The 23,390-nt window shown below is 38.9% G+C and overlaps 2 protein-coding genes across 2 annotated transcripts; both read left to right on the plus strand.

Moving 5' to 3' along the window:
• The first annotated feature begins 10,228 nt into the window (after positions 1-10,228).
• LOC125124422 (olfactory receptor 5B2-like) lies at positions 10,229-15,280 on the plus strand. Its single transcript, XM_047774532.1, has 2 exons — positions 10,229-11,143; positions 15,146-15,280. The coding sequence occupies exons 1-2, from the start codon at positions 10,229-10,231 to the stop codon at positions 15,278-15,280; spliced, it is 1,050 nt and encodes a 349-aa protein (XP_047630488.1).
• A 6,318-nt stretch (positions 15,281-21,598) lies between these two features.
• LOC125124423 (olfactory receptor 10Q1-like) lies at positions 21,599-22,576 on the plus strand. Its single transcript, XM_047774533.1, has one exon. The coding sequence runs from the start codon at positions 21,599-21,601 to the stop codon at positions 22,574-22,576; it is 978 nt and encodes a 325-aa protein (XP_047630489.1).
• The last annotated feature ends 814 nt before the right edge of the window (positions 22,577-23,390 follow it).

Genomic DNA, 23,390 nt, shown 5'->3' on the forward strand with positions numbered 1-23,390 from the left:
GCAGGTATATGATAAGGTGCTTAGCATCACTAATCATCAAGGAAATGAAAATCAAAACCACAGTAAATTATTTATCTCACACCTGTTAGGATTACTATTAGCAAATAGTCAAAAGATAAGTGTTGACAAGGATGTTAAGAAAGGGGAACCTTTCGCACTATTGGTGGGAATGTAAATTGGTACAGCCATTATGGAAGGCAGTATGTAGAGTCCTCAAAAAATTAAAAATAGAACTACCATATGATCCACCAACCCCACTCCTGGGTATATATCCAAAGGGAATAATATCCTTATCTTGAAGAAATATTGGAATTCCCATGTTCATTGCAGCATTATTCACAGTAGCCAAGATATGGAAATAATCTGTGTCCATCAACAGAAGAATGGATAAAGAAAATCTGATATATATAAATGGAATATTATTCAGCCTTTAGAAAGAAGGACGTCCTGCCTCCTGCCATTTTTAAAACATGGATGAATCTAGAGAACTTTATGCTAAGGGAAATAAGCTAGACACAGAAAGATACCACATGATGTCGTTTGTACGTGGAAGCTAAAAAGCAAAATCAAATTCATAGTAATAGAGAATAGAATGATCGTTACCAGGGGCTGGGGTATGAGGGAAACGGGAAGATGCTGGTCAAAGGGTACACCATGAATAAGTTCTGGAATCTTAATGCGTAGGGTGGTGATGATTGTTAATCATAATGTTTTATACTGAAGCTTGCTGAGAAAGTAGACCTCAAGTGTTCTCATCCAAAGAAATCAATGATAACTATATCAGGTGACAGGCATATTCATTATCTTTTTTTTTTTTGTCTTTTGTCTTTTTAGGGCTTCACCTGTGTCATGTGGAGGTTCCCAGGCTAGGGATCTAATAGAAGCTGTAGATGCTGGCCTATGCCACAGCCATAGCAACACCAGATCCAAGCCGCATCTTTGATCAACACCACAGCTCATGGCAACGCCAGATCCTTAACCCACTGAGGATGGCCAGGGATCAAACCCACAACCTCATGGTTTCTAGTCGGATTCGTTTCCACTGTGCCATGACGGGAACTCCAATCCATTATCTTATAATGGTAATAATTTCACAATTTTACGTGTATATATAAACACTACATTGTGTACCTAAATATATACAATTTTAATTGTCATATATCCCTCAATAAAGCTGTAAAATTTTTTGAAGAATCATTTATATGTAAATTTAAAATATTATGTGCAAAAAGTGATTTGCAAATACTATCTCAAAATTCGTGATTTATATTTTAATTTTCTTTAGAGCATCTTTCACAGAACAAAAGTTTTAATTTCGATAGAGTAAAATGTATCAATTTGTTCTTCCATAAACCATTATTTTGATGTTATATCTAACTAATTCAGTGACATCCTCAGGACTTTCAGATTTTCTTCTAAGTTTTCTCCTAAAAGTTTTATAATTTTATAATCCACATTTAAGTAGTAACTCTTTTGAGTTAATTATTGCACTAGATGTAAACTATTCTTTGAGGCACACTTGTTTTTGTATATGTACATTAACTGCTGCAGCACTATTTATTAAAAAATAATAAATTGAATTACTATAGCAAAAATCAGGTGACTATATTGTATGGTTCTATTTCTGGGATCTCTATTCAGCTCGAATGATCTGTGTGTCTGTTATTTCACCAATATACACTTTCTTGATTAATATAACTTTAGAGTTAAGTCATGAAATCAAGTTAGGTCACGAAATCATATTTCAACTTTGTTCTTCTTTTCCAATAACTTTAAGTATTCCAGTAGCTTTACCTCTTCACCTGAAATTTTCTTTTTTCAAATTTTTTTAACTTTTATTTTCTTTTCTACTGTACAGCATGGTGACCCAGTTACACACATACATGCATTCTATTTTCTCACATTATCATGTTCTATCATAAGGGACTAGACATAGTTCCCAGTGCTGCACAGCAGGATCTCATTGCTAATCCACTCCAAAGGCAATAGTCTGCATCTATTAACCCCAAGTTCCCCAAACAACCCACTCCCTCCCTCTCCCCATTGGCAACAACAAATCTGTTCTCCAAGTCCATGATTTTCTTTTCTGTGGAAAGGTTCATTTTTGCCACATATTAGATTCCAGATGTAAGTGATATCATAAGGTATTTTTCTTTCTCTTTCTGAGTTACCTCAGTCAGTATGAGAGTCTCTAGTTCCATCCATGTTGCTGCAAATGGCATTATTTTGTTTTTTTTTATGGCTGAGTAGTATCCCATTGTGTGTGTGTGTGTGTGTGTGTGTGTGTGTGTGTGTATACCACATCTTCCTAATCCAATCATCTGTCGATGGACATTTGGGTTGTTTGCATGTCTCGGCTTTTGTGAATAGAGCTACAATGAACATGCAGTGGCATGTGTCTTTTTTAAGGAAAAGTTTTGTCCGGATATATGCCCAAGAGTGGGATTGCTGGGCCATATGGTAGTTTTATGTATAGATTTCTAAGGTACCTCCATACTGATCTCCATAGTGGTTGTACCAGCTTACATTCCCACCAACAGTGCAGGAGGGTTCCTTTTTCTCCACACACCCTCCAGCATATTTGTGGACTTATTAATGATGGCCATTCTGACTGGTGTGAGGTGGTATCTCGTGGTAGTTTTGATTTGCATTTCTTTAATAATCAGTGATGTTGAGCATTGTTTCAAGTGCTTATTGGCCATCTGTATGTCTTCCTTGGAGAAATGTCTATTTAGGTCTTTCACCCATTTTTCCACTGGGTTGTTGGCTTTTTTGCTCTTGAGTTGTCTAGGTTGTTTGTATATTTTAGAGATTAAGCCCTCATCAGTTGCATCATTTGAAACCATTTTCTCCCATTCTGTAACTTGTCTTTTTGTTTTCTTTATGGTTTCCTTTGCTGTGCAAAAGCTTGTCAGTTTGAATAGATCCCATTGGTTTATTTTTGCTTTTATTTATGTTGTTTGGGGCACTTGAAATTTTCAGTCAGCTTGTCAATGTCTCCAAAATTGATGCTCTAGTTTTGATTAGGTTGAATCTGTAGATCAATATGAAGAACTTGAAATAGTGAAATCTTCCAACACATGAACATGATATGTTATTTATATATCCACATTTATAGATTTTCTTTGATTCTTTTTGTTAGAGTTTTATGATTTCTTTTTCTTTCTTTCTTTTTTTTTTTTTTTTTTTTTTTGCTTCTTAGGGCCATACCTGTGGCATATGGAAGTTCCCAGGCTAGGGGCTGAATTAGAGCTATGGCTGCTGGCCTATGCACAGCCACAGCAACACAGGATCCAAGCGTCATCTGCCACCTACACTACAGCTCACAGCAGCGCCAGATCCTTAACCCACTGACCAAGGTCAGGGATTGAACCTGCATCCTCATGATTCCTAGTGGGTTTATTAACCACTGAGCCATGAAGGGAACTCCACTGTTTTATTATTTCTATACTCTAATACTGCACATATTAAATTAGCTTTGTACATAACTGCAAATTAATAACCAAAGTGTCTCTACACACAATCTGATCCCTATACCATGATGTCATGTGGAATCATCTTGGAATTTCAGAGGCTAATAAATGAGTATGAGAAGGGAATTTTATCAACATGGAGTTCTATGTTTCATACGGAACTGAGGAAACAGACCCCTATGAGGGCATCCATAGTTCCTCATGCACCTTACATCAGAAAGAAACAATTTGACTACTTGTAGGGACTTAGTTTGATTTGTTAAGTCAACACACAGGCATATTTGCCTTACTGTTGTCATTTCTCCTTTATTTTTAAAGACATGATTTCTATAAAGCAAAATTCATACATTTTAGTGTATTCATTCCTGAGAATTTGAATAAATGTATACAGAATACCACCAAAATTAATGTACAAAATAGTCACATCCACACCAAATAGTCTCCTGCTTCCTTTGTGCTTATCCCCTCTCATCCCTAAGATCCTGACAACTTCTGATTTTCTGACCTCCCACTGTAGTTTTGCTTTTTAGAATATCAAGCAAATAGAATGATACAATAACACAATATGTAACTTTTGTAAACTTTATTAGAATATACTTGATTTACAGTGTTGTATTAATTTCTGCTAATGAATGGGTAAATAAAATGTAGTAATCCTTATAATGAAATGTTATTCAGCAATAAAAGGGAGTGAAATATTGATACATGCTAGACATTGAATGAAGCTTGAAAACAGCTTCTAAGTGAAAGAAGCCACTCACAAATGACCACATATTGTCTGGTTTTACTCATATGAAATTTCCAAACTAGGCAAATCTATATAGATACAGAATTTGATTAGTGTTTCCTAGGGCTGGGGGGAAGTGTGGAAGGAAACCGAAAAGATGGGTAATCAATACATAATTTCTGGGAGTTCCCATTGTGGCTCAGTGGGTTAGGAACCCAACTACTATCCATAAGAATGGAGGTTCGATCCCTGGACTCGCTCAGGGCATCAAGGATTTGGTGTTGCCCTGAGCTGTGGTAGCCTGGGAACATCTGTATACCTCAGGTGTGGCTCTAAAAAGTAAAAAAAAAAAAAAAAAATTTCTCTTGAATTGATTGTGGTGATGGTTGCAAACTCTGAATGTACTAAAAATCATTGAATTATAAACTTTAAATGGGTGAATTTTATAGTATGTTAATTATATAACAATAAATATTTTTGAGAGAAAGAAAGAACTGAAACAAGGATAAAAGGAGGGAAGAATGGAAGGAAGAAAGGATGGGAGGGAGGGAGAGGGGGAAAGAAAGAATGAAAAGCTGACCAGCACACAGGGATCTGTTTTTAAAAAATCAACAGAAAACATACATAGTTTATTACATGTTGTATTAAGCTGAATAGACTACCTCATGCTCCAGTAACAAACCAACCCCAAATCCCAATGATTTAACACAAAAAAAGTTTTATTTCTTACTTCTGCTACTTCATGTGCATCACAGATTGTCTAAGAAAGGGGAGGTTTCTTGTCATGAATTCATTCAAACACCCAACAGAGTCCTTGCTGTCTGTAGCTACACCCTCTGAAACACACAGCCTCCTCAGTTAACATGGCAGAGGAGAGGCGCTGGCTTTTCTATACTTCAACCCAGAAACGACATGCATCATTTCTTTTCCATCCCATTATGTGGCTCTAGTTCACAGCTCCACGAAGCTGCAAGGGGGCAAGGAAAAATAGAGGGCAGGTATAATGTTTGAGCACCACTACTTTTGTTCCACATAACATTTGTGTTGATGATAAAATAGTAATACTTTAGTTTATTGATCTCTTGGTACGTGTTAGACGTCATGCTCAGCTTTATATAAATGCACATACATATATAATCATATTTATATATTTAATCATACACACACACACACACACACATATATCATCTAATCTTTAGAACTCTCCTATGAGGGATATACAATATTATTATCCCCCCTTTTACAGGTGATATACTGATGTTTGGAGATACTGAATAACTTGGCCAAGGTTACCCTGCAACCGGTGACAAAAGTTATGATTGAGAGGCAGGCTGCCTGACTGCACAGCCGTAACTTGTAATGCACATTACACATGACTCCACTGATAAAAGAGATGATTCTGCCTGGGTGTTTAGGGTCAGAGCACACTATGCAGAGGAAAGAATGGATTCACCCCCTTAGTTCTAAAAATAGTAACAAATATCTCCCAAAATATCCCCAGACAGACTCTATAGTAGGTTACTTTGTTTAAAAAAAAAAAATTGAGAGGGGAACAGATCTCCAGGCTTTTAAGAAAAAGATATGAGAAAGCTTGTGTGAGGTCCCGACATCCCATAGGCCAGAGATTTAAAGTTTTAATTTCTGTTGCCTAACTTGGCTGTTTCATGCTGATTTAATGATTAGAGGCTCTTCCCTCTTGGCTCCCCGCCCTCCGTCTCTTCATGAGCACTCTCAGCTAAAATGCATACACACGATACCCTGTGACTCCGCCGGTGATGGGGGGAGCCAACCTGGGATTAGCAGCCTCCTGAGATACAAAGCTATTTCCCTTGAGATTTGTTGGGTTAAGAGGTCGTTTTTTCCTGCCTTGATATTGGCAAGAGCACAAGCCTAAACTATGTTGCACAATACAGAGCTCCGCTGGTAGAAAAGAAGTTTCTCCAGCATGATGCTTTCCCGGATGTGGACTTCCGGTCAATGGTCTGAGCATGAAGGCTTTCCTCATTCCCTCCCTTGTACCCTCCTCTGCCTCTTCTTAGGACAAAAGTGAGTATCAAGGAAACATACCATCACAGCGAATTAGAATGGGTCTTAGAGAAGGTCCAACCAATTTTATTTTGCGAATGAGGGTGAAAAAGCCTAGAGAGGTTAAACAGCTGGACCATAGACACCCTGTTAGCGCGGCGTCTTCTCACTCCCAGTTCACTGCTCTTTGCACTTTACTATGCTGCTCTCCAGCATCCAGATTTCCCTGCTCACTACGATCAGATGTCTTACATTAATGGTTGGAGTGATGGTTAGACTCAAAAAGGGAGACTGCACCTTCTAATTTGTTTCCTGTTTTGAATTACTACAGGAGCAGGTGCAAATATCATAGCTCCCTTTCTGAATTTAAGGTGTTGTAGAAAACTTTCAACATCCATTTGGGATCTCAAATGCAAACCCATTTTCTTTAGAAACATCCAAGTTTGGACATGCAATTTTATTGACTGAATATCCTGCAGTAACCAAGAAGGAATGAAATAGACTATAAAGTAATGGCTCAAATTGCTTGATTTTAAAATGCTTGTACCTTTTATAGTTGTTAAAGAACTTTTATATTTATTATCACATCAGAGCAGGATAGCAGCCTACAAGGGAGATAAAGAATGCTATTCATCTTGTGAATTAAGCAGATCTGGCTAGCAGCAGGACCACACCCTGCTAATTATCAATAGAACAAGGATTAGAACTGACCTTGTGTTTGTAGTACAATGCTATCCAGTGCCCTACACCTATGAATTTCTGGATGAAAGGGAGATATTTTGTGTCCTTTTGTACTACAAGTAGTATAAATGTGATATTTAGTCAATATACTCGCCATGCTTGGTGCACAGTTGGAATACAGAAATTAACTATTTTTTCAAAAATAAATTTAATGTCACACGTTTATGCATTTGGACCAGATATAGCAACTCCAACAAGCATGGACATCTAAGACTTGATGAACGAGTCTCAGGAGGAAGTAACTGCATGGTCAGTAGTGTGTGTTGGCATATTCTTGTTATCTTTGTGATTATTTCATAACACTTTACACGCACTTTTATTACGGCATTTAGCACTTTCACTGGGGAAGAATAATTTGTAGATCTGGCTGTCTCTATTCCCTTAAAAAGTCGGGAATCATGTTATTCATTTTGTAACACTAGCTCTTGGTACAGAGCTGGCTTATGTGCAAAGGCAGCTAGGAAGAGAATGAGAAAGTGAGAACTAGCACTGAATAGTCCATGTGCAGATATTACGTTAGAGCTCTGTATGTCGTTTGATTTCATCTTTCCAGCTCTGTCAAGTGAATACATTGTATATCACATGAACTGAGTATTCCACAGTCAGACTGGGGTTCACAGAATGTTAAGTCAATGTTCCCAAGGCCACGTCTCATCTCATTTGCTAACCAGTAAGTGACACGTATCTGTATATTTGGGAAAATATATGCCTGTAATATATTTGGTATAAATAGTTCACCTAAGGGTCTTTTTGTAAATAGTTGCATTATATCCATAATCTGAAATATTTTTCCTCTTTTAAGATCCAGTCCTGTTTCCTTTCCACCTATGACTTTTTTTTTTGTCTTTTGTTGTTGTTGTTGTTGCTATTTCTTGGGCCGCTCCCGCGGCATATGGAGGTTCCCAGGCTAGGGGTCGAATCAGAGCTGTAGCCACCGGCCTATGCCAGAGCCACAGCAACGCGGGATCCGAGCCGCGTCTGCAACCTACACCACAGCTCACGGCAACGCCGGATCGTTAACCCACTGAGCAAGGGCAGGGACCAAACACCCAACCTCATGGTTCCTAGTCGGATTCGTTAACCACTGCGCCACGACGGGAACTCCCCACCTATGACTTTTGTACATCACCTCCTAATTGAGATGTGATTTTTGTCATGTATTTTACTAATTAGTATACCCATATGCTTATAATTGTCTGTTTATACAATAGCATTTGCCAATTCATGCTTTTATCCATGATGTTCTTCAGCCTAGTATAGCAGAACTACTAGAACTAGTACTACTAGTAGTACTAGTAGTAATGACAGCCTAAACTTCTTGAGTATTTGCTGTATAATTGACCTCATTTTAAGTGTTTTGCATAATCTAAGTTATCCTATTTATTTCCCTGAAAAGTTGAAATCTATATTTCCCACTCGAAAGATGAGGAAGCTGAAATAGAGGCAAGTTAATTGATTGGCTTACTATTTTGAGAAGGGTGCTTATTATAAATTTTAGACTACACTGCTCAGGTTCATATCCCAGCTTTGTTTCCAGATTTGCTGCTTGAGTTCTGGAGTTACTGTTGTGGCTCACTGGGTTAAGAACCCAACATAATGTCCATGAGGATGAGGGTTCAATCCCTGGACTCATTCAGTGGGTTAAGGATCCAGCCACAAGCTGCAGTGTGGGTTCCAGATGCAGCTCAGACTTAATGTTGCTATGGCTATGGCGTAGGCCACCAGTTCGACCCCTAGCCTGGGAACTTCCATATGCTGCAGGTGTGACTGTAAAAATAATAAAAGAAATGAAATGAAAAAGTAATAAAATAAAATAAATCTCAGTTCCGTTTGAAGTAGAATGAGGGTAATAATATCACATGCATCACAGAATTGCTAAATATACTAAATGAGTTAATATATTTGACCAGATTAGCATGGTTTCTTGACCCAAAATAAGTGCTATGTGTTTGTTATTATAATAACTAATATATCTTATTATCCCCTTTAGATTCCAAGCCACAATGCAGGAGTTCTCATTTCCAGAAAGCCTTCCTGAGTTCCTGTGTTGGGCTAACCACGCATCCTTTCTAATTTCAAATGCGTTGGCCATACCTCTTGAGAAATACGTTATGATTAATAGATCTTTTGGATGCAGGTCTCTCTCACTAGGCAATCCTCAAAGACAAGGGCTCTATCACATCTTTCCTTGAATATTTAATCAACCCAAGAGAAATAAATGTGACTTAAGATTCCAGAGTCAGAAGTGTGTCTTGGGTTGAGAGAACCTCTCACACCGTAACGATGGCAACCAAAATACCCTGTCAGTGGAGTTACCACTGGAGGTGAGAACCACCAGATATACCATGTGATCCGGCAGGAGGTCTGTGGCTTGGTTGATAGTACAGAGTCTCTAGGTGAGAACAAAATTAACTTCCATCTCCCCTTATTCTCCCTCCCCACAAATAAAGCAAAAGCATAGACGGTGGTGGAAAACATCAGCCTACAATTTAAAAAATAATAAAGATCATTCCATGGAGAGAAAATAACAAAATTTTTACTTCAACTTTTTGAAAAATAGTTCCTTTAGTTTTAAGAGTTACTGAAAGATGCCAAAACTCTACTAAGATTGTAGCAGAAATCATAAAGTTTCCTTTATAAGCCAATGGTTGAAATGGGGCACCCAACTGACAGCCTTCATGAATTAGGAAAAAACAAAACAAAACAAAAAAAAAAACAACTGTGGGTTTCCCTAAAGCAGGGCTCTGAATCACTGACTATTTTCAGTGAAAAAAATGATGAGGGGTTCTTCAGAGACAGAAAGTGTATTTGAGGGGGCTTGTCAGCATCGTGTACCAATTATCGACAAAATATTTTCTATGTTTTACTTTCTGTTAAGCCTTCTATGCATATCTTAGACAAGAAGGCTTATAAGATATGGAAAGTAGTGAAAAAGAGTCCCATATTGTTTAATGTAATAGATCAGACCACATAGCAAGCAAGCAAGCTGAGGTGTGCCACATTTATAATACAGTCCCCTTGTGGCAGCCAGTCAGCAAGGGCCTTCTAGCATCTTTCCATAGCACTTCTAGATGAATGACCTCACTCAACACACTCCCACCCTGTTGGTCCAACTTCTGGTGCAGGAGCTCCTTCTCTCCATAGGAAGTTGGCACATGTGAATGATAGAGCTTATTCACACTTTGTTCCTGTAACAGTGATCAGTTAGCATTATCTTGTGTGTACTTATCTTGTCACAGATGCTGCTCATGGTGATTCCCAAATGACCTTGATGGAGAACATTTCAGAGGTGACTGAATTCCTTCTCATAGGGTTAGCAGATGCCCTAGAGATGCAGATGCCTTTCTTTATAATCTTCACTCTCATTTACCTCATCACTCTGATTGGGAACCTTGGGATGATCATGTTGATTCTGTTGGATTCTCGACTCCACACTCCCATGTACTTTTTCCTCAGTAACCTTTCCCTCGTGGATTGTGTGTATGCATCCGCTGTTACTCCCAAAGTAATGGCGGGGTTTCTCACAGGAGATAAGATTATATCCTACAATGCATGTGCCACCCAGATGTTTTTCTTTGCAGCCTTTGCTACTATTGAAAGTTTCCTCCTGGCCTCGATGGCCTTTGGTTGCCATGCAGCAGTGTGCAAACCCCTGCACTACACCACCACCATGACAAGTACTGTGTGTGCTTTGTTGGTCACTGGCTCCTACCTCTGTGGACTCTCACAGTCTTCCATCCACGTTGCCTTGACTTTCCACCTCTCCTTCTGCCATTCCAATGTGGTTAATCACTTTTTCTGTGACATTCCCCCACTGCTGGATCTTTCTTGTTCTGATATCTACACAAATGAGATTATGCTCTTCACATTGGCCGCATGCAATATCTTTTTCACTCTTTTGGTTATCTTGAACTCTTACCTGTTTATTCTCATTGCTATCCTGAGAATGCACTCAGTTGAGGGACAGAAAAAGGCCTTCTCCACCTGTGCCTCCCACCTCACCACTGTTTCCATCTTCTACGGGACAATCATCTTCATGTACTTACGGCCAAGTTCCAGTCATTCCGTGGACTCAGACAAAGTGGCATCTGTGTTCTACACCATGGTCATCCCCATGCTGAACCCTGTGGTCTACAGTCTGAGGAACAAGGAGGTCAAGGGTGCATTTAAGAAAATGGTTGGAGGAGTTCCCATCGTGGATCCGCAGAAACGAATCTGATTAGAATCCATGAGGACAAAGGTTCAATCCCTGGCCTTGCTCAGTGGGTTAAGGATCCGGTGTTGCCGTGAGCTGCGGTGTAGATCTCAGATGCGGCTCAGACCCCGTGTTGCAGTGGCTGTGGTGTAGGTCAGGAGCTACAGCTCCAATTTGACCCCTAGCCTGGGAACTTCCATATGCCGTGGGTTCGTCCCTAAAAATACCAAAAAAAAAAAAAGAAAAGTTGGAAAAGCAAAGTCTTCATTGGAAGACATATAATTACAAATAACATGAAAATCATGTGAAACTTCTTTTGGACTTTTAGTGTTTGACAATGTTTTTTGAATTTTAATTCTTTCTTGTGTTAATTACTTTGAGCAATTCCTTTCCAAATGGAACTGGTTCTGTTTATACTTTGGGAATATAACTGGGTAGGGAAAAATTGGATGTCTATTTCCAGAAAAATAGTATTGCTTCTATCTCAAGATAAAGGTTATAATCCTAGATATTATAGGATCTCACATTACATCAATCTACTGATCTAAAGTGCTTTGCAGGTAAACCTCATAAGGATTTGACACTGGAGTTACATTTTCAATTACTGGAATTTAAAAGAGCTCTGTGATTCTTCTACATAGCATAGGAGCATGGTTCTCAGACATTAGGCATTAGGCAATGCCCCTAAGAATTACCTTGAGAAACTGATGAAATGCAGAATTTCAGGATCTAATCCAGATGATGTAATTTAGATATCTCTGGTAGAGCCCAGACCTCGGTAGAATTATTCCCATTATCTACCTATACTTATCATAAACTTAGATAGCAAGAATGCCTGTTGTAAATCTGGATAATGAGAAATACTATATAAGCTATGTCTATTTTGTTTTTGAATTTCAAAGAGAAAAACACAGTTCAGAAGGTTAAAATATATCCATACCTCTCCCTCTCCTGAGAGAGTTCTAATAGATAAAGAATCTGGATAGGGAGGACTGCCTGCATTCTTAACAAACTTCCCCTGTATTTCAGATGAGACTGTGCTATGGGTCACACTTTGAAAACTGTTTCCCTAGAGCAGTGGTTCAAAGGCATCATTACCAAACCAGCAGCATCAGCAATCACCTGGAATTTTTTAGAAATGCCAATTACAGGAACCCCCATCCCAGACCAACAGAATCAGAAACTCGGAGTACAGCCAAGCTATCTGTGTTTTAACAAGCCCTCCTGGTGATTCTGAAGTATGCTCGGGTTTGAAAACTAATGTATTCAAGCAACCAAGCAGCACTAGCCTACAGCAGTGCTTCCCAACCTTGGATGCATATGACTATAACTGAAGGGATATTTTTTCAATACTGCTGCCTGGATGCCACCTCTAGAAAGTATGATTTAATAGATCTGGGGATAAGACCTGGGCACCACAAGAATGTAAAATGAAGTCACTTCCCCAGATCTTGATATACAGGAGAGATTGGGGAGGGGGAAGGATAATATTTATTAATAATCTGCCCAATTACTTACATACTCTGGGAGAATCAACCATGCAAAGAGGAGGAGATGAAGGTTCAGACAGGAGTAGACAGTGGCAAAGTGAGAATTTTAACCCAAGTCTGCAGGACTCCAAAGCATGTTCTTTCCAGCTTAGTTCTGCTAACAATTGTTTAACACCATAGCAATACTGTAGTAGGCATAATATATATCAAGAAGAAAAACAATTTGATTTTGTCAAAGACTACTAATCTCAGTATCACACAATTAGCTTTGTAACTAGAGCATTATATGGACTGAAAGAGACATTTAAAAGTCAGAATAATATTGATCTAGCATCTTTCTTAAAACTATTTAAATCTCCTTCCTTGTTGATATTCTGAAGATTCCCCAAATTCCTATCAATTTATCACAGCTCTAAGTGGGAGCACAGTAAACAATATAAGTTTTTGAGATCATCGGTGGGGACTGGAACCCTTGTGTTCTGTCTACATGTTGCTACTTCTTACAATAAAGCCCTTGTTATCTGGGAAGACTTGTCATCTCTGTTTTCTAGAAGCTTTGGGCTACATAATTAGAAGCTTCACTTGGGTAAAGAATCTAAACTAGAAAATTTGCATCCTCCAGGGAAGATCCACTTTTGGTGGGGAAGGTGGAAGACCACAAACCTTAACATCGAATGTGCACCTTCATCAAATTCCATAGGTCCCATTGCCTCACAGAGAAGACACAGGGAAAGAACAGTAAAAGATGAATGTGTACTCAGAAAACGTCGATGCCCTGAACTTTGAAGTCCTGGTGGGGTGGTGTGTGGTATTAGTCACCGAAAGTTGTGTAGCACACACAGCAGGCAAGTTTGGACAGCTATCTGACCACCTCTAACACTCAGTGTTGGACAATAGGATACTACAGCCATTCATCCATATCCTGTCAAATCTGCTACTGCAATTTTTATTTTTTGGCCAACAGATATGTGCAAAGATGCACAACATTACTAGTCATCAAGGAAATGCAAATTGAAACCACAATAAGAGGAGTTCTCTTGAAGCTCAGTGGGTTAAAGATCCAGCATTGTCACTGCAAAGACTTGGGTCACTGCTGTGGCACAGGTTTGATTCCAGCCCAGGAATCTCCACGTTCCACAGATGTGACCAAAAAATTTAAAAAAAAAACCCCACAATATAATATCATCTGACACATTTCAGAATGGCTATTATCAAAAAGACAAGAGATAACAAGTGTTAGCAAAAAATGTGTTGATAATAGAACAGTTGTACATTGTTAGTGGCAATGCTAATTGGTGCAGCCAATGTGGAAAACATTGGTGGGTTTCCTAAAAAAAATTAAAAACACAACTGCTATGTGATCCAGTAATCTCACTTATGGGTATATATCCAAAGGAAATTAAGTCAGTTAAGATGTCTGTATTCCAGAGTTCATGGCAGTATATTCTCAACAGCCAAAAATGGGAATTACCAAATTGCCTGTTGATGGATGCACAACAACAGACTATTATTCAGTCATAGAAAAAGAAAAACCTGTCATTTGTATCAACACAGATGATCCTGAAAGATATGCTAAGTGAAATTAGCCAGACACAGACAACTATTGTATGATCACACTTATATGTGAAATATTTTTAAAAATCCAAACTCACAGTAGCAGAGTAGAATGTGAGTTACTGGAGGCTGTGATGTGGGGAAAAGAAAAGATTTTTTTAAAAGAAGAAAGAAAGTAGAACCATGTTTGCCAAGAGCCAAAGGGACCACAGAGAGGTTACTGTCTAATGGATACAGTTTCAGTTTTGCAGAAGAAAAAGAGTTGTGAAGATGGGTGATGGTGATTATACAGCACTATCCATGTACTTAATACCATTGAACTGTGCACTTAAAACAGTTAAGATAGTACTGTTATGCATATTTTACCACAAAATAAATAATAAATAAATATAAATCAGTTTATCCTTAGAAACTTAAATAATAAAAAAATGTGCATTTTGTGAATCAGTTATACATCAATTTTTATTTGTTTTTTCTTTTTCTGTTTTTGTTTGTGCTTTTTATAGCTGTACCTGCGGCATATGGAAATTCCTAGGCTAGGGGTTAAATTGGAGCTGCATCTGCAAGCCACAGCCATAGCCACAGCAACACATTATCCAAGCCGCATCTGTGACCTACACCACAGCTCACGGCAATGCCAGATCCTTAGCCCACTGAGCAAGGCCAGGGATAGAACCCCCATCCTCATGGATACTAGCTGGGTTTGTTTCCACTGAGTCATAAAAGGAACTCCCTATACTCAATTTTAAAAGATTTTTTAAACTAATTAATCACATGCATTTTTGAAAAGAAGAAAAAAAGACTGTAAGAGTAAAGAGTAGAAACCAGAAGGCCAGTTAGGAAAAAGGAGGCGGAAAGTCAAGCTATAGATGACAATATGTTGGACCAGAGCTGTAGAGATGGAAGTTGAGAAACAGTCACATTTCTAATCACTGCGAAGGTGGAGCCAAAAGAATTCGCCGACAGGTTGGATTTAGAGGCAGAAAAGAAAGAGGCGACCCCTACAAAGGGTCATAGTTTACCTCCAAGAGGAGAAATGGAAGAGGAGCAGGTAGTGAGGAAAATCCAGGGCTAACACAGACGTCAAATTAAGATTTGACAGAGAGAAGTGGAGGAGACAGCTGATGCACGTTCTGAAGTTCACAAGACAGGTTTGAGACAAAGCTACAATTTTGTGAATTGTCAGCATCAACGAGTATGTACATCAACTCTCCTTTGTTTTTCATCTTACCTCTAAGGCTGCTTGCTCCTTGATTCACTCTCAGTAGCTTCACAAACCTTGAATGTTGGTGTGACCCACAGTCTCATCCTTGGACCTCTTTTCTCTGCTCTATCACCACTCACCTCCTGGGGGATTTCATCTAGTTTCATCGCTCAAAACTTATCCAGAGGCTGAACAATGAATGTTTGGCTTATAAATACTATACATTCCGGTCTATCTTTATATGGATCTCTGAACACAGATAGGTCCCACACTACCAAATAAGACAATTTGGTCCTTAAAATAGCTAGGAAACATAATTTATTATGCAGTTTCTAAAGGATTGTGGCTTTGTAAAGTATTGAGCATATTGAAGAATCGGTGATTTTATGGATGATAAGAGGATGTTCTTATATGTACTGGGGCACTTTGCTGTTAAGCAGAAATTGACAGAACGTTGTAAATAAACTATGATAAAAAAATTTTTTTTAAATTTTAAAAAGGTGTTCTTAATTTAACCTCTCTATGTCTTTGATTTATACATGAGTCATCTATAGTATTCCTAATTTGGTCTTTCTTAATGACCATCATAACAAAAAGTATTCATTGCTATGTTGTTTCTTCAAAATATTTATCCTGTCATGACACAGTGGAAATGAGTCCGACTAAGAACCATGAGGTTGTGGGTTCAATCCCTGGCCTCGCTCAGTGGGTTGAGGATCCGGCATTGCCATGAATTATGGTGTAAGTTGCAGACTCAGTTTGGATCTGGTGTTGCTGTGGCTGTGGTTTAGGCCAGCAACAGTAGCTCTGATTTAACCCCTAGCCTGGGACCTTCATATGCCATGGGTGCAGCCCTTAAAAAAAAAAAAAGCAAAATATGGATCCCAGTATAGAAAAATTTCTGACTTACATGGAAGGTTTGCCAAGAGTTACGGGATAGAAAGGCTGAAAATTTAAATTCTGTTAGCAGAATCAGGAGGAAATGGTACATACACGAAATTGAAGAAATGTAAACAATGAGGAGCAATTGAACAACCTGGTAGAATGAGAATTAAAATTACAGTTATCATCATAAAAATGAGTAGGAATGGGGCAGCGTTCATCAGAAATATATTATTGACAGAGGAAATAAGAAAGCCAAATGTGATGGATAGATCACAATTCTTCGATATTTTCTATTCCTTAGGAGAGAGGTAGAAATTGTAAAATTTTGAGATATAAGGGACTATGAATGTCATCTAGTCTAAGCACGGATCACATAAATAGAGAAACTCAGATATGAACGTTTTCACCATTTGCTTGAGATAACTTAGAGCACTTAAGTGGCAAAGTCAGGCCTTAAATTCACACTTCCAATTTTCCTGGTAAATGTCATTTTAATGCACTCTATGCCTTCTGTAAGCCCTGAGCTGACAAGAACATTTCCCACCAACTGGACTTAAGAGAACACACCATCCCTAGGTCCCTGTTGGGTACAGGCAGGAAGGAGGACACCAGCCTGTGGTCCCTAGCTGGCAGTTATCTGTTGATCATCACATGAAAAGTTGCCCATTAACTTTGTCGCAGCTGCTCAACCTAGGAAATTTGTCTTAAATGTGATTTAGTTGGATTTGCTGTAAGAAAAGCCACTGGAGAAATGTCTCCTCTTTGGGATCTATTATTTTAAGATATCCTATGGGGCACTAAGCTATCTGGCTAAATCATAGAAGAATGGCCGCTGGATAAAGAGAAGAATACGGAAGAGGAAGCTAGTCTTCCATGCAGAAGTGGTTTACGTTAACCCAATAGGATATCCCTATTGCATGGTATGCCTCTTTATCTTGCCCTGTCCCAAGGATGGCTTTCCAAAATCTGATGTTTTCCTGAGCACCCCGTCCATATCTAAAAATTACAAGGACATCATCTACTGGTCATGTTTCACTTCTAGGGAAATATATACATCTAGAGCCCATGCATCCTTATTTTATTGCATTCTTAAAGACAGGATATGTAGAATCAGAAAGCATTCCAGGAGATCTCCCTTAAGCATCCATGGCAGGAACTTTCAGCATTTCAGGAACAAAAAAAAGTTTGCCTGTATGAATTTTCTGATGGCTGATGGAATGAAGCGAATTACAAAGAGGTAAGGGAACATCTTCAGAGTTTTTTTAAAAATGAATCAGCTATTTTTTCCTAATCAATCCTAATTTACTGTGTATAATAATTTAGAGTAAGGGTAGATAAAATAGACCTACAGACTAAATTCAGCATTAGCATTATTTTGTATGACCCTTGAACTCATTTCTTTATTTTTCTTACTGGGGAAGAGCATTTTATAGCTTTAGTATTCTAAAAGGGTATATAGGAAACCCTCACCTAGAAGAATTTTTCCCTAATTCTGTTAAATGTCAGGCCTTCATTACATGACTGAGGACAAGGACCTCTTTTGATGCAGGCATTCACGATTCTGTAGTGACTCATAGGAAAAGAACTTTATCCAGAGGCACAGAGAGGATGAGAATCAGGAATCCTTCCTATATGATTTATTTCTGGGCTGATTCCTGAGCTGAAATCTGTAGAAATTAGCTAAGAATAAAGGAAGGAAAAGTCATCCAGGCTGAGGGACTTTCTCTGATTTCAGGAGAGACAAGATGGCATTCAAGGAATTGGAGTGGTGGGGACTGGGGAAGTATGAGATCCTACTTAAAAGTAGACACAGTGAGTGAACTAAGCCAGCTACAAAGACACAAATACTATATGATCTCACTTATATGAAGTACCTAGAGTAATCAAGACCATGGGCACAGAAGGTAGATTGGCGGCTGCCAGAGGCTGGGGGGAGGGGAAAATTGGGAGTTGTTTAGTGGAACAGAGTTTTAGCTTTGCAAGGTAAAAAGATTTCTGGAGGTAAAGGTGGTATAATTACACAAAATATGAATTCCTTAATACCATTGAACTATATGCTTAAAATGTTTAAAATAATAATTTTTTTTTTTTGGTCTTTTGTCCTTTTAGGGCTGCACCAGCAGCATATAGAGGTTCCCAGGATAGGGATCTAATCGGAGCTGCAGCTTCCAGCCTACACCAGAGCCACAGCAACACCAGATCTGAGTCACGTCTGTGACCTACACCACAGCTCACAGCAACACAAGATCCTTGAGTCACTGAGCGAGGCCAGGGATCAAACCTACAATCTCATGGTTCCTAGTTGGATTCGTTTCCGCTGCACCATGATGGGAATTCCAAAATAATAATAATTTTTATGTTCTGTGTACTTTATAATTTAAAAAAAAGGTTGGAGGGGAAATGAGCTAGACATAGCACAGGGCACTCTATGTATATTTTTATCAACATTCACAGGAACCCTGCAAGTTGCATCTAAGGAAACTGAGATTTGCAGGTTTGGTCACAGAATAAGGGAATTTCCCAAGGCCAGAGAGCTGGATTGCGGCACAGGCAAGATTCAAAGCCTAGGTGTTTTCTCATAGGAATAATTAACTCAAGATTTCTTTCACCATGGTCAATGCCTTTAGGGGGTCAAATTCAGAGGTTTCCTGAGGCTTCTCAAAACACACTTGCTAGGAGATCTCCTCTCGCTCTAATAAATATAAGGCAATCACTAAAGCCTTAAATTTGCTTCTTCCCTCAAATATATACAGCAATTTTGCCCATTTTAGCTGATTCATCAATAAATCATTGTTTGCAACTCATTATTATCAAGTCTTTCCCATGAGATTGTGGGTTCGACCCCAGGCCTCACTCAGTGGGTTAAGGATCCGGCGTTGCTGTGAGCTGTGGTGTAGGATGCAGACACGGCTGGGACCCTGAGCTGCTGTGGCTGTGGTGTAGGCTGGCAGCTACAGCTCTGATGAGACCCCTTGCCTGGGAACCTCCACATGCTGCGGTTCCGGCCCTAGAAAAGACAAAATAAAAATAAAAATAAAAAAATTAAATAAAATGCTCACTCCCTAAAATGGGCAGTTTGTATTAACATATACACACTACTACATATGAGATAATCAATGAGCACTACAATATATAAAATATATAATCAATAATACACACTGCTATATATAAAATAGATAATCCCTGTATAGCACTGGGAACTCTGCTCAATATTCTGTAATAACTTATATGGGAAAAGAATCTGAAAGGGAATGCATATTTGTATATGTATAACCAATTCACTGTGCTATACACTTACAACTAACATAACATTGTAAATCAACTATATTCCAAAAAAGCTATATTCCAATATAAAATAAAAATTAAAAAAATTTTCAAGGCTTTCCATTCAAAGAATCCTTCTTCATATTCATAATTTAACATTTGGTGAATTCTGTTAATTTTCATAAAATCACGTGAACTTGGCTTCTTCACAGTTGGAAACAAACACTATTGACTTAAACAAAAACTTCAGCTGGAGAGAGTGTAAGTTCTCAGGTGTACAGGAGTGAGGACCCCTCCCCTCAGGTCTGGGTGCTGTGGACCCCAACAGCACATTTTATAGGGGCAAAGGTGAGCAAAGAGTTAAGTAGAAATTGGTTAACTCGGCTTATTTGAGAAATGTCCTTATTAATTCTAACAACTTCTTGGTTGTCTGCCTTGCAGTTTTCATGGGGCAATCAAATGTTTGTGATCTTTTTTGGTTGGGGATCATGATTTATTTCATAATTTTTTATTTCCTATTTTAGAATTTCCAGAAAATTTTTGCATAAAAAGAGTGATAGCTTTTATATGACACTCCATTTCTTGCCTCTTAAACATTCCTAAGTCAATCTGATATCTTCACATTTTAATGGAGGATAGATGCGCATTGATATTCATTGTCCTAATTTCATCCAGCTACTGACAACATTTTTAAAAAGATGTTCTTTCTATATGAGTCCTTATCCATTTTTGCTCTCATTTCTCTTCTGAGCCACGGCTTTATTCTCTCAATTTTTCTTTAATTTTTGAAAAGGAAAGCTTTTTATATAATTGGGAAAATACATTCTATTTGTTTGTAATATTAAAGTGATTAATATAAAGTGTTAAAGAATATGAAAGGAATGAACTTTTCTCCAGTTATCCACATCTAAATAATAATATGGTTTCTACCGAATTATTCTTTATACCATTTGCGACAATTAACACAATTTTACCTATCCTTTCTTTTATTCATTTCTTGTATATTTTTGTATCAGCTGAAATTTTTTATCTGCATTACTGTTAAAATTGTTTGTCATAATGAATTTTGTTTTTTTTATAAAATAATATTGGAAATAATTATTTAGATATGACTGTGTTTTACCATGTTTTAATTCTCATGAGTTTTATATCACAAAATTCTCTGCATTTAATATTTAACTTGACTGATTTTTTTAAATAGATAATTTGAGTTATTGAGTTATTGTTTTCAGTAAGGATGTAGACAGTATAATTTCAGAGCTTTTGCAAATCCGAAAAATTCTTTTTGAGGTTATGTACAAGAATAACAACTGGATTGGGTATAGGTTTCTTGATCAGAATTTCTTTTCCTTGAAATATTTCACATAGTGGTCCATCTCAACTTTTGTGTCATAAAAAATGTATTTTAGAGAGACATCTGCATGAAAGTAGTGACTGAGGAAAGTAGTTACTCTCTTTCCTTTTATGAAATTACTAGTTTTCTCATCAGCTTTCCTTACTCCACTAGCTCCATTCTTGTTTCTGCCTACCATTGATCCAATGCTTTTTCCTGTCCTTATATCCGAAACCTAAATTTGGGGCTGAAAGTTGAAGTCTTACAGATAATACCTCATAAAGGAAAATAAGTAAGTAGTATAAGTCAAGACATTATTGGAAGAAAAGTGTGTCACCAGAGCTCTATGAGACCAAAACACCAAGATTAATATGAGAAATTCTATTATTCAAAGTTTCATCTGTAAAAGAAATGTCTACAATTATATAACCATGAATTCTTTACAGAAGCAAAGAACTAGCGCTTATGAACTTATAGTTAAAGGAAGATGTTGAAAGGAACTTTTGAAGTCGGTTTCTTTGCCTTCAGGAACGTACATAAGAGGAATTCTAGAGAATGGTATACCCTATTTTTCTTACAAGTAGAATCCCAGTGATAATTAGGTAATTCCCATATCTGAAAAAATTTCATAAGTCTTTATTTTACGCAGACAATAAAGCAACTCAGCAAAGGAAGGTTCAGCACTTTGCCCTTCTTTTGCAGGAGACATGGTGGCTGGGAGTCCTGTGCTGAACCAGTCCGGTCCCCCCGAGTTTGTGTTCCGCGTCTTCACCACTGTCCCAGAATTCCAGGCGCTCCTCTTCCTCCTCTTCCTCCTCCTCTACTTGATGATCCTTGCTGGCAACACAGCCATCGTCTGGGCAGTGTGCACCCACAGCTGCCTCCGCACCCCGATGTATTTCTTCCTGTCCAATCTGTCCTTTGTAGAGATCAGCTACACCACTGTTGTGGTGCCTTTGATGCTTTCCAACATTGTGGGGGCCGGGAAGCCCATTCCCTTAGCTGGTTGTGGGGCCCAGATGTTCTTTTTTCTCACCTTTGGTGGTGCTGACTGTTTTCTCTTGGCAATCATGGCTTATGATCGCTATGTGGCCATCTGCCACCCACTGCGCTACACTGTCATCATGACCCAGCCGCTGTGCATCCAAATGGTGGTCTGTGCTGTGGGCCTGGCCGTCTTCTTGTCCCTGCAGCTCACCTCCTTAATCTTCACCCTGCCCTTCTGCGGGCACCTCCGGGAAATCAACCACTTCCTCTGTGACGTGCCTCCGGTCCTGAGGCTGGCCTGTGCTGATATCCGCCTACACCAGGCCGTCCTGTATGTCGTGGGCATCCTCGTGCTGACCGTCCCCTTCTTGCTCATCTGTGTCTCCTATGTGTTCATCGCCTCCGCCATCCTGCGCATCCGTTCTGGGGAGGGCCGCCGCCGGGCCTTCTCCACCTGCTCCTCCCACATCACCGTGGTCCTGCTGCAATACGGCTTCTGTGCATTGGTCTACCTGCGTCCTCAGTCCAGCTCCTCAGTGGATGAGGACCGCCAATTTGCCCTCGTTTACACTTTTGTCACCCCCTTACTCAACCCTTTGATCTACACTCTTAGGAACAAGGATGTCAAAGGTGCTCTGAAAAAGGCCATCGGTTGCAAAGGAACAGCTGAAGCTCTCTCAGGGTTTAGAGGAACTTGAAAGGAATACCTGAGCATAAGACAACAGTGAAACTCTTACATAGAGATGTGCACTTATAGCCCCCAAATTTGAATTTTTATTAATTCTCTTCCTAATACACCTAGTTGCTACAGTTCACTCCCATTTTTTAAAACTGGACTGGGACACTGTAGGCTACTATTGTTCACTTTACCCCAAATTAAAAGTTTTTATTTCCAAAAAAAAAAAAAATGGAGTTCCCGTTGTGTCTCAGTGGTTAACGAATCCGACTGGGAACCATGAGGTTGTGGGTTCGATCCCTGCCCTTGCTCAGTGGGTTAACGATCTGGCGTTGCGGTGAGCTGTGGTGTAGGTTGCAGACACGGCTCAGATCCTGCGTTGCTGTGGCTCTGGCGTAGGCCAGTGGCTACAGCTCCGATTAGACCCCTAGCCTGGCAACCTCCATATGCCGTGGGAGTGGCTCAAGAAAAGGCAAAAAGACCAAAAAATAAAAAAAATTTAAAAAAAAGTTTTTATTTCCTCTAAGGCAACTTTATTATCAGTGAAGCATCCTCCTAAGAAGCAATGGTATTCACTGATTCCTTGAGCAGTGCTCTGGATGAAGAATGTTCACGAGGATATTTCACTGAACCTGATACGCCTTATTCTTGTATTTGCCATCAAAGTCTGACAAATTATTGCCTGGTCAATTCACTTGTCTCCTTCATTAAACTTCTTTCACATGTAACAAGGGTCCTTTGTGCTGGTCTAACCTAATCTCCCGCATTCAACTCAAGAATGTGCAGGTAGGTAAGGAAAAGTGGAGCAGAGTACGTTTGCTCTAAAAATTAACAGG

Source organism: Phacochoerus africanus, chromosome 4, assembly GCF_016906955.1.
Source record: "Phacochoerus africanus isolate WHEZ1 chromosome 4, ROS_Pafr_v1, whole genome shotgun sequence".
Classification (NCBI taxonomy): Eukaryota; Metazoa; Chordata; class Mammalia; order Artiodactyla; family Suidae; genus Phacochoerus; species Phacochoerus africanus.